Consider the following 12,165-nt stretch of genomic DNA (forward strand, 5'->3'; position numbering starts at 1 on the left):
GTTATGATTTGATGTACTTTTCCACAAGGATCAATATAAATACCTGCAGTTTTGATTTGCTCAGAGTAATCAGAATCTGTGTACTGGCCATTGATGTTAGTGGCTCTGAACTTAAACCTGTTAAATATGGAACAACAGCCAAGTGTGAGCATAAAAACAAAGCTCCGGAGGAAATCAAATATAAGTGGTTGAACTGTGTGGCGTACTCACACATAAAAAGTGTTGGGTTTCAGACGACCATTGCAGTAAGTATCAGTGTTGTTCTCATCCATACAGCTGTCATTCGCTCCGATTTCATACTTCTCAGGGATAGTGTGATTATGTTGCGCCAATTGACGGTTGTGCCGAAGCAAACTGCGACCATTTCTACTCTGTGTGTCCATATTTGACATCATGTTTTCAGAACATGGTGGGTTAGGGAAGCCCTTGTCAGTCAGGTAAGGGGTAGGACGACCAAGAAATGCAGTCTTCCAGTTGGTTATGTTCTCATTGTCCTTCACTGTATCAGGATTGGAAAATAGAGAACAAATGAACACCACATGCTATGAGTAAAATTTCTGCTGACATCAAACCCTTCAGCTTTTGCTTGTATTTTGACGTTCTATGCACTTGAAACAGCATATTGAAATAAAGCTATACCCCAAGAAAAACATTTCTCTTCAGGCTTAAAACACAAACAAAACCAAAAACTGGGTGCATTCAACTCAAAATGATGACTGTCAATGTTTTTGAAGAGTCATACCCTCTGACTCGGCCACGATGACCTGAATTTTTGTGATTGGTCCATTGTCGTCACTATAGAAACAGGCAGGCATTTGGATGGTGATACTCCTGGAGGTTACCATAGCAACCCCTCCATGGCCCAGCATTGCCTGGGGTCTTCGGGTTGGCTTGGCCGGGGCTGAAACACACGCACATGTGAACATGGAAGAGTATGCACACCCAGGTTTTTATGTGAAAACAGTATGTGTGATTGGATACTCTGTGTTAAGTAATAACTGTAAAATGGCAATTCTATGTCTTGAATCTGATAGAACGAGACAGAAAGTAGCACAGTGCAGAAGTTAAATGAACCAGAAGTACTTTGATCTACCTGTGATCCCTGTAGTTATTTGGACATGAGGGCTGGGTGGGCTCCTTCCAGCCCCATTCTTTGCTGAGATCTTGAATCAGACAGAAAGAATAAAAGAAGAAAGAAGAACAAATGAAACAAATATTTTAAGAAAAGCAAATGTCGCCACGAATAACAACAATCTCACACAGGTTTTGACATGCTGAAAAGACTGACTGCTCTCCTTTAACAGCTCCTGTGGTGTGAAAAATGTGGCAAAGTGTGTGTGTGTGTGTGTGTGTAATATGTGTGTGCTCCTTGCCTGTATACTGTATTTGTGTCCTCCCTTTAGGCCATCTATAACTGCAGTCAGCTTATTTTTTTCACTACTGTTGGTATTAATGCTTATATTTCTGACCATCCTTTCCCCCTCGTAGATGTACACAAAGTAAGCTGTGATGTTTCCATTGGGCTCCTCTGGTGGGGAGAAAGTGACCCTCACACGGTTCACCGCCTCTGGGACAACTGATACCGTCACATTCTTGGGGGGATCTTTGGGCTCTAATGACAAAGCAGAAACAATACTGAAAAAAAAACAACAATCAATGATACTATCCTATACTATCCTATCCTATACTATCCTATGCTACGCTACACTATTCTATTCTATTCTATTTTATTCTATTCTATTCTATGCTATGCTATGCTATGCTATACAACACTACACCACGATACTATATCATGTGTACAGCTCCTGTAAAGCCTCTACACAATGTAAACTTACACATACCCTCCTCCATGGTTTGATACATAATAGGCCCGATGGCCTTTCCCTCTGTTGCAGCAAGCTCCACAGGACCAGTGAAGGCGATGACAGTCACAAAGTAAGTGGTGAAAGCAATCAGATTAGTTACAACAACAGTCGTAGTCTCTTCTGGAGCCCGGACTGTTGAGTAGTTCAGATCAGGACCTTCCACCTAAAAAACAGCAAAGTTCATGGAGACTTTTAACACATATTTGTGTGACCACAGCTGGAGTCATTTCAGATCTGTTGCAGTGTTTCTATGCCACAAATTAACCTCCTCTTATTTTACTGCTGATCCAGAAAACTCTAATGAACCCCAATGCAAAATGTTTGTTTGTTCAGATAACATCTGTTTTAAATTAACCAGTGACCTGTTCATATATGCATATGAATGAAACTAGGGTGTAAATGACATGACCTGCACAAGATATGATGTGGGTCCAGACAGAACAGCTGGTGCATCCCACGCAATGCGAAGGCTGTTTGAGCTGCGAGTCACATTGAGGCCACGGGGAGGAGCATCAGGGTCTGAGGGAGGAGACAACACAAACACACAGCTGGAGGACTCATGATGCGCTATTAACCATATCTGTTAATTCTGTTAAAATACTGTATAAACAGTTTTTTAATTCACTAATAGAGCTACCTAGAAGTGAACACACATCTAAACACAATTTCAACTTCTCAAGTTATATTATTCATTCTTGAGAAACAATAATGCATTTGCAATGGTATGTGAATACATCATTTCCTTGTACAACACAAATGACAAACCGGTGGTGGGGTGTAGTGAACTACGGTTTAAAGTACTTTTTCTGTATGTTTTTATGTACAAATTGTACAGGAAAGAATTTTATCATTGTTTCTCTGTTGGAACTAGACCTATAGCTTCTTTTTCTGAATAGTGTGCAATACACACTAATGAGACAAACTGCATGGTGTTGATTGCTAACAGGGACTGGGCTAAAAAAGGGAATAACAAATGATGTAATATAGTTTCATATTGTTGTCATTACAATGCACATTTTTATTTTGTCTTCGGGGTTAATTTGGTTTACATTGTCATTTAAAACACTTACCAAATGCCTCAGTTCTACATGTTGAAATTTTAACATTACAATTGTCCTCTTGATTTCTAAAATACTGTCATGTTCTGACAAGAAATTATTATTTAAAACCACAAATTACCCTCTGATTTATTCAGTTTCCATTCAGGAAAAAAAAAAAACAGCATTTGAACTTAAATGACATTTGACAGTAATTATTGACGACTGACATTTTCTGCCCTTTTTTAAAAAAAGAATTTTGATGTCATGTCATATCACATGACAGTTATGAAGTTATTTATTATTTATTGTTATATGTTTTACCGTGATAGCCAATGAAGAAAATTTACTTGGTTAAGAATTTGACACTGAAAGTAAGGAATGGGCCGAACTAGATAAGCCTTTGCTTTTGCTTTTCTGTCCCTTCTCAAAATGTGTATTATGAGTTGATATATGTGTACATTTATGTTAAATTTATTGTATTTTGTTACTTTTTCTGTGATTAATGACTGTTGATGGGTGCATATGTTATGTAATTGATTTCTTGTTTTTAATTGCTTTTTTTTTGTTTGTTTGTTTTTACTTAAAAGTTTTAGACAAACTAAACATGTCACTTTCCTTTGTTTTTACAAAGTACTATAAAGTATCTTTGCTATAGTTCATTGATTTCCTGTGTGAAGTGCATGGTTTGCAGTTCTATGCCTTCAAAGTAGTTTCCCCAACACTGGAAAACTAGATACTAGGGCTGCACATTATTTAGGTTTCACAATCATGATTCTAGAGACCATACGTCAGTCTAATCAAACTTGCTCCAGCTTTTTTGTATGGCAAATATAAAACATATGGCAAATATATAGCAACTTGAAAAAGTTTTGTTCTTACTTCCTGCTAGAGTGCGTGCATGAATCCAATTTGTGTATTCTCCAACTCCTGCATTGGTCACAGCAGCCACTTTGAATCTGTAGTATCTGTATTTAAGCAGGGATTGCACTGTGACATTAGCGCTCTCTTCAGTGCTATTTGACACATTCAGTGGCACTTCGATATTGGCAGACACACAGTCCAAAGACAGTGTGTCCTCTGTGGCTGCCGATCCAGAAGTCGGAATGTCTGGTTCACAAACAGTTGAAAGCAGCTGTGCAATTATTTGGTACTTTTTCAGCAGGCCTGGAATGGAGAGTGGCCGAGTCCACTGCAGTGTCACATTGTTAGATGTGACCTCAGAGATGCCAAGGAAGCGAGGGGCAGCTGGGACTGTTGAGAAAAGGAAAAGTTTTCATAAACAGTAGAACTGACTTGACAGTGTGCTGTGCCTGAATGATACCCATTACAGTAAGACAGATTACCTGATTCAGACAGAGTGATAGCAGTGCAGTTTACTCTGTCTCCAGGTCCTGCAGAATTGACTGCGGCCACAGTGAATGCATATTCCTGTTCTGGCGACAGGCCAGACACTGTGTACTCTAGAGTTTGGGCCTCATGTGTGTTAGACTGCATGTCTATCTCCAATATAATCTCGTAAAAAAGGATCTGTCCATTAGGGTTGTCTGGACGATTCCAAGACAATTGGACCGAATCCCAGCTCACACCTGTACAGGACAGGTTCCCCACAGCGTCAGATACTGCAACCAAAAAAAGGAAGTGCTTTGTTACCATTGTCCCATGTCCAGTCAAAGAACAAAAAAAAGACAATTTTGTCTTCTGGCTTTCAAAGAAATTAAACAGGAGGAAGTAATATACATACACTTGGATTTTTACATTTTTATAATAAACATTATACTGTAGATAAAGTGTGGGAAATAAGAAAAACACTAATTCTTATAATATAATGTTATAGGTACAAACTACTCAATAAAATTTAGACATTAAAAATATATGGCTATTTTATGTCTCTGATGGAGAAAACAGGAAATGATTGAGAGAGAAATAGGAAAAAGTGATTTTATAGGTTATTAGTCAGTGTTGGCCACCAGACTGCTAAATATACAGTCCATACACTGTAGATTTTAGAAAACATATTCAAGCAAATTAAAACAATTCAGAGTAGGGTCAGAGAATATACACTGCCATGGATGTGAGTTATTTAGGACACAATTACATATAATCATAAGGTAAGTTACAATGCCCATGATGATACAATATATAGCAGCTGTTTAATTGGAGTGTCTGCACACAGTGTGTAATTTACCTGACTCATTGGTTGTGAAGGTCACTGGGCTGCTGAACTGGTTCCCGTGGCCCACTCTGGTGTAACTGCAAACACTGATCTCATAGGAGCTATGAGGCTTGAAGCCGGCAAGATACCCTGTAGTCGACGGACCAGAGGAATTCTGTTTGCGCACACGCACGCACACACGCACACACACACAGGAGATGACACATAAGAGATCAAATCATCAAATCCTGATTACTGGAGGGGATAGTACAGCATTGTATCAGCACACATATGTGAACGTGTGTGTGTATATAATGTTACTCCTGAACTGTATTTGGAGTGTGAAATTAGAGCTATGTGTGGCAGTATGTCCTGTTACTTAGTGGGTCTGTGGAGTGTGTATAAGTGAGTGTGTTGTTGTTATTGTGGAGTAGCTTTCAGTGTGTGAAATTAACAGTACCTGGTGTGTAACGGTGTGTGTGATGAGCTCTCTGATCCTAAAGCCGTAGTGTGTCACCACTCCATTGGGCTCCAGAGGGGGCTCCCAGCTCAGCCAAACCGAAAAGGCTGTGTGGTTATATATAGTCAGATTACGGGGAGGGGACATAGGTCCTGAAAGATAAAGTTAGAGGCAGATTGAGTCAGACACAGTTCGTAGACATTTACCAATCTGCAGTGTTAAGGAGTAACTGGTTCTGTAATTTAATCACAAAATACATGTAACTGTAATCAGATACAGTTATTGGAAAAACACACAGAAAACCATAACACTGCCCCCACAGGCTCGCACAGTAGGTACTAGGCATGATGGGTAATCACTCCATCTACCTCTCTTCAAACCCTGATATGTCCATCAACAGGGTCAATCTGGACTCATAAGACCGCATGACCTTCTCCATTGAAACACAGTCCAATCTTTATGCTCTCTAATTAACTGATGGTTGTTTATGAATCGAGAAGCTACTCACTGCTTCAGTTAAAGAACTGACAGCTGAAACATTAATCACTGTGGTAATTATCCAATGAAAGGATCTTACCTACTTGCTTAGTTAATTTGAGGTAAGGACTTTTTTAGCAAGGATGTGTATATGTTATTAAATTACTGAGCAAAACATTTTATTTATTAAAAGACTTGAATATAACAACACAGCTGGTGGCCACATACTAAAACAAGAACATCTTCTATTCCAGAAATTCAGCATAATTATTATGTTGGCATAGTTGTCTGTTTTCAGAACCACTCAGCTATATCATCCGTTAGTTAATAAAACATGTTTGAAAATTAACCGAAGTTACATTATTTTTTATGAAGCATTTTAAAAGCTTAACTGTTACTTTGTAATATCTGTGATGTTTTGCTTTACTGCCTATCTGCCTTTTAAATATGGTAATAATGATTAAAAACGATTTAAATCAGTAGCGCATCAGAGGAATTTAAAAAGTAAAGGTTCTCTTCCACTCACACTCACCTCCTTCATCAGTGCGTAGCAGCTGCAGTAGAACAGGCCCAGAGCCTTTGCGCGTTGCAGCTGTAATAGTGAGGTTGTAAGCTGTGTATGGAAGTAAGTTAGTGAAGACATATGAGGTGTTGGAAGTGTATGTTGTGTTGGAGCCCCCCGGGCCTGACAGTGTGAGGGTATATTCTCTTATCTCCCCATTAGCCTCCAGAGGGCGCTGCCAGACCACTGCCATGGAGGAGGATGACAAGTTCCTGGCGGAAACCAGCAATGGAGGTGAACTAGGAACTAAAGAGAAACACAACTGCATGTTGACAACAAATACAGACCAGGCTTCATAAGTGAATACTTGTGTACAAAAACTCACTGTCTTCATCTGTTCTCAGGTACAATGTGCTGGTGTGGTTGTAGGCAGCACCAGCAGAAGTTGCTGGGGTAACAGTGAACACGTAAGGGAAATATTTCCTGAGCTTGGTGAATAGAATAATGTTGTCTGTTGTGTTCTTATTGATGGTTTTGTTGACAGCTGGGGGCCCTTGGTTGGGTCCGTGGGTGTTTGGGGGGATGCCGGCTTCTTGTAAGCTGTACAGGTAAGTAAGACGGCCGTTTGGCTGAAGAGGAGAGTCCCAGCTGACTACGATGGCAGTGGAGCCGTGGATTACTGCTGTCAAGTTGCTAACTGAGTCACTTGGCACTGAAGAGGAAAACAAGCAAAGCAGAGTTACCATCCATTATCTACCGGTGACAACACTAGAGTCATTTGATGTGAGTTTAATATTCTATGTGGCAGTAAATATTGGCATCAATCAACCATACAAACACTGACACTTGAATGAAACAGATCAGCGCACAACTCATCATCATCATTATTGCCATCATCTGTCACAAGCAGCGTCATAATCATTAGCAGCATTGTTGCAGTTAACACAATCAACAGCCCACATAGCACAAATATGACATGACAATAAAAAACAACACAGACACACATCCAATGAAAATAATACGGCAAACAGACAGGAGCAATATTAAATGAAATGAATAACCCATTTAAAGTAACACAAAAGTGTTCAGATGGGAAAATCACACACACTTGACTATAAAACGTGTTAAGGAGAAAATACTCATCCTTTCACCAATATGCTTAAAGTTCATGAATTCTGTCCCTTTGGAATATAGGACAGGAAGCAGCATGGCACACAGGGAAGAAAAAAGGAGAGATCAAGGGGAAACTGGGAGATAACACTTGAGAGGTCCATAGGCCGAATGAATGGATGTGAGGGGCCGGGTGTGTGTGGGGGTCTGAGCCCAGGGGAATATGCCCCTGCTGGGCTGAGCTGTGCAGAGACAAGGTCGCCTGCAGGTCCGGTGCTTGGCAGAGAGTGGAGCAGCTGGAGCACAGGTAGAAATACAGAGTCAGTATGAGCAGTAATCATTCAGAAACAGAGAATAGTTCACGAGATAAAAATCACAACATACAAATACATAATGTGTGTGACAAAGTCTACAGTGTGTGTCTGCACCATTTTTCTCAAAATCACATAAAAACAGATAGATCAGTTCACCTCACTCGTTCCAGTGAAAATACCGGAAAGGGTGCAGTACCGATTAATATTATATGTGTATATGCAAATGTTGGTTTCCATGGAAACAATGCATTTGTAGCATGAGCATGAACTTTCTCACAGCACATCAAGCTTCATTTTTCACTGTTTCATCAAATCAGAAAAAAGCAAAAAAATGTAAAAATAAAAACAAAACAATTCTGCACTATCTTTCTGTTTCTAATCACCAACAACTTTGTCATGCTGAGTAAAAGGAAACACAAACTGGTTGTCTTCAAGGCACACTGTCACAGGCAGACAAAAATAGAGCCAGTTTGCAAGACTGACAGTTATCTCCTTTTACTCAGAGGCTGAAAGTTACATCTGCAAATCAGAGTTTTTATGTAATTTTTTTTTAAGTTCAAGAGTTTTGAAAAAAGCGTGCAGATTTGTCCCTTCAGCAACGAATCATGTAGCATTTTATGTGCATGTATTTATTTATTGCATTGTGTGTAAGGTGTGTATATTCTGTGTGTCCGACTGACCTCCCACAGGTGTGGACAGGATTAGAGGTTTACTCTGCACCCCTCCATCCCCCTGTATTGTACTGGATGTCATCCACAGGGTGTAATCTGTTCCCCCCATGAGCCCAGTCAAAGTATAAGAGAGGGCTGAATTATGAGAGGCAGGAGCTGATAAGTCACCAACAAGAACCCTCTATGGAGAATAAAAAAAACGGTTCACCCATGGACAAATAGGTTTTTCAGAATAGCATCAGCCTAAAATATGTATGGACTTGTTCCGAAAACTGAAAAATTATATACAGTATGTGTCTCACCTGTTCATTCACAGTTTGATTGTTAGAGTTGTTAGAATAGTAAATGGTGTAGTGTACAATAATCCCATTTGGTTCACTGGGTGGGTACCACATCAATGTGGCAGAAGTGTAAGTGATGTTTGCAAAAGTTATATTCTGTGGAGGGTCAAATGGCTCTGTAAAGCAGAGAAACAGAGAATATTTATATTAATGAAGAAAGGAAAATGACAATATCTATACCATACATCACAAAAGAAACAATATTTTACAATTATGAAAAACTTTAATCACAGTATTCACAATAATTTCTGCCTTCTGTCTGAGTCTCACAATTAAAATAATAACTAAAGATATAGTAGTTGACGGTGTCGTGAAGTGGCGTAAGATGTAGCTGAAGCAGGGATCACATCTGAACTATAATTATGAAAGTCATGCTACATTTAATGATGTATATTCACATTATGTCATTTCATTCAACTGAAACTGCTGGAAGTGATGTTGAGTGCTAGCAATGCAATGATATAATGTGTGACTACAAAAAAGGGGCCTTCACACTGAATAAAATTGCCTATTCCTCTGACTGTAGACATTGTTGGAAAAGTTTGGTATAATGTATGCACACAAATCAACAAAACACAGAACATAGACCTATATATTTCAGTGTGGAAATGTTAACAGTATTGAAGCAGCAGTAAAAGACTCAGCACCTGCATCAGTAGTTGAAAAGCTGATAAATATCAGCACTCCTCCATCTCCCATTCTGGTCCAGCTGGAGACAGAGGCATTGTAGCGACTCTCTGAGTCTACATTAATAACCACTGACGTCTCTGTTACATTCTGCCACTGCTCATTTGTTTCATTCCTAACAAAGAGAGGAATAATTTATGCTGTGTTCTGCCCTGTTTCATCTTTACAATTTCTTTTTTTAAGAATGAAGTCCAGCAGGGATAATTAAGTAAAAAAAAAAAAAAAAAAAAACACTCACCAAACTCTGACGATGTAGTATAGAATGTCTGAATTAGCTTCAAGTGGTGGTTGCCATGACAATTCCACCTCATAGTCTGACAATTTCCTGGCTTGGAGGTACTGAGGTGGTGTATCTGGAGCTAAGATGCAGGAGAAAGATTTTCGAGTTGCATGCTACAAATAGTTGAGTGGACACAATGGCCGACTGAGTGTCACAAACATTTCCACATCAGAAACTCAGAGAGCACCAAGGAATGCGATGCTGCAGTGAAATAAAAATGGTTAGTTTAAAAGACAGTTGATTATGCTTTCTAGTCCTGATGGGTGTTTCACCTGGGATACCTGTGATGTAACATCATTAGTATTCGCTGTAACAGAGAGATGTAACTGAGGAGGAAAGGAAAGTAAGATTTAATCAGATGTCCTTTGAACTTGTCAGTCATGATGTAATTCTGCAGTCTCCTGGATCACTGAAAACAAACCCTCCCCTTTCCTCCTTTCCCTCCCTTCCTTCTCACCATCCTCCAGCGTGGTGATATTGAATGGCTCGCTGCTGTAGTTTCCTGGCCCGACACGTGTGTGCGCCTGCACCTTCACGCGGTAGTGTGCGTACTTTCTCAGGTGCGTGATGAGGATGTGGTTGGTTTCTGAGGTGAGGTTCAAGTAGTGAGTGGAATTCCACAGCTCCACGGAGTATTTGGTAATAATCCCATTAGGCACCAAAGGAGGCTGCCAGGTCACATTCACTTCACTAGGACTGATCGACTCATAGGTGAGACTGTAGGGAGGACTGCCTGGGACTAAAGAGGAAACACAGGAGGAGACAGTTTTAATAAAATCAGAAAAGATGATCTTATGTATATTTATGGGAGTTGGCATTTGTGTCAACACACCATCCTCTCCAGATAGCAGGTATAAAGTATCTGATGTCTGATTGCCGTGGCCATAACGAGTGTACGCCCTCACAGAAACGTTGTAGTAAGAAAATGGCTTCAGGTTTATAAGAGTGACTTTGTTTGATGACATGTTCATCAAAGCAGAATATGACTCGTTCTCATACAGGACCTCATAATACTGTATTATCCCATTGGCTTCCTCTGGTGGAGACCAGGTCAGAGTCATTGTGGAGGGGCTGCTGTCTATCACAGTGAGGTTTGTGGGAGGGGAGTCGGGCTCTGAGGAAAAGAGAAACAAGGGAGTTAGTACACTATATACAGTAAGAATAGTGGTGGAAGAAGTATTAAATTCCATTACTTAAATAGATTTCATTTACAGCAATGAATCTTATTCTATAAGATCAGCATACGTTGTTAGCTTGATTTGTGACATCCATATATCTCCACAAAATCTACCTTTAATGACCCCAGATTGACAAGCTTGATTTCAGTTTTGTGACAATTTTCCAGCTAATCCAAAAGGATTTTAAAGAATTTAGTAAGATTAAGATGCAGAAGCAGAATTCTGCCTCTGTTTATCACAAACGTTAAAAACCAACACTTTTGGACATTTGGATTTTACCCAACATGAAGAGGACTACTACTGCTACCCAATACATGCATTAAAGTTAAGACCAATGCATTTATGCTGCTTTAACAGTATAGAAATATCCATGTACAGTAGAAGTACCTCAAATTTGTATTTAAGGCCAGTACTGCAGTTAATGTTCTTGCAAACATTCGATCACTGTTCATGAGGTAGTGATAAGTCAAAACAGTCAGCTGATAAAAGACTCCACAAACACACTTTCTGTTACTTTTTTCTACAAACTAAGCAGACTTAAAAATGTGTATTCCACTGTGCTTTTTAACCCAGCGGATTTGCTGCTATTATATTTGTAAATTCAGTCCATATCTAATACTTCCACTATTCATATTCATAATGTAATTTGTGTTCAACACACACCGTCCTCTAAGGTTAAAACAAACATGTCATCTTCCTCAGACAAAGCGCTCTCTCCAACAGCTGTGGAGGCGGCAACACGCAGCTTATAGTCAGTGTACTTGTCCAAATCTATACAAAACAACACAAAAGACAGTATATTTAGGAACAGACACCTACAATATTGACTTTAAGGATTATAACAAGGGTATGGAAATGTTACTGTGCACTGTCTCTACCTGTTATTAAAATGCTTGTACTGTTGGTTTCCCATTTTAAGGCCTGATTATTGTGCAGTTTAAGACCATAGACTGTATAATGTGTGATCCGTCCATTGGGGTTGACAGGGGGGGACCAGCTGACAAGAATGGATGTGGAGCTGATGTTTTGGTAGGACACATCAAGTACAGAGCTAGGGACTAAACACAGTACAGCATGATATGAGGTGA

At 39.6% G+C, this 12,165-nt stretch overlaps 1 protein-coding gene across 1 annotated transcript in view; it reads right to left on the reverse strand.

The window, feature by feature from the left end:
* The window catches only part of ptprq (protein tyrosine phosphatase receptor type Q), a 53,331-nt gene that overhangs the window by 16,643 nt on the left and 24,523 nt on the right, over positions 1–12,165 (reverse strand). The window contains exons 30-50 of the mRNA XM_030135574.1: positions 11,956–12,135; positions 11,741–11,848; positions 10,732–11,013; positions 10,357–10,638; positions 9,858–9,978; positions 9,580–9,734; positions 8,894–9,048; positions 8,601–8,772; positions 6,882–7,208; positions 6,527–6,802; positions 5,518–5,669; positions 5,091–5,232; positions 4,249–4,524; positions 3,785–4,156; positions 2,275–2,384; positions 1,842–2,028; positions 1,374–1,612; positions 1,094–1,163; positions 743–901; positions 211–499; positions 44–117 (exon numbers count right to left, since the gene is read on the reverse strand). Of these exons, the coding sequence (XP_029991434.1) occupies positions 44–117; positions 211–499; positions 743–901; positions 1,094–1,163; positions 1,374–1,612; positions 1,842–2,028; positions 2,275–2,384; positions 3,785–4,156; positions 4,249–4,524; positions 5,091–5,232; positions 5,518–5,669; positions 6,527–6,802; positions 6,882–7,208; positions 8,601–8,772; positions 8,894–9,048; positions 9,580–9,734; positions 9,858–9,978; positions 10,357–10,638; positions 10,732–11,013; positions 11,741–11,848; positions 11,956–12,135 (4,128 nt within the window). The remainder of the gene's footprint in view (positions 1–43; positions 118–210; positions 500–742; positions 902–1,093; positions 1,164–1,373; positions 1,613–1,841; positions 2,029–2,274; positions 2,385–3,784; positions 4,157–4,248; positions 4,525–5,090; positions 5,233–5,517; positions 5,670–6,526; positions 6,803–6,881; positions 7,209–8,600; positions 8,773–8,893; positions 9,049–9,579; positions 9,735–9,857; positions 9,979–10,356; positions 10,639–10,731; positions 11,014–11,740; positions 11,849–11,955; positions 12,136–12,165) is intronic.

The sequence above is a fragment of the Sphaeramia orbicularis genome, chromosome 6 (assembly GCF_902148855.1).
Source record: "Sphaeramia orbicularis chromosome 6, fSphaOr1.1, whole genome shotgun sequence".
In the NCBI taxonomy this organism is placed as follows: domain Eukaryota; kingdom Metazoa; phylum Chordata; class Actinopteri; order Kurtiformes; family Apogonidae; genus Sphaeramia; species Sphaeramia orbicularis.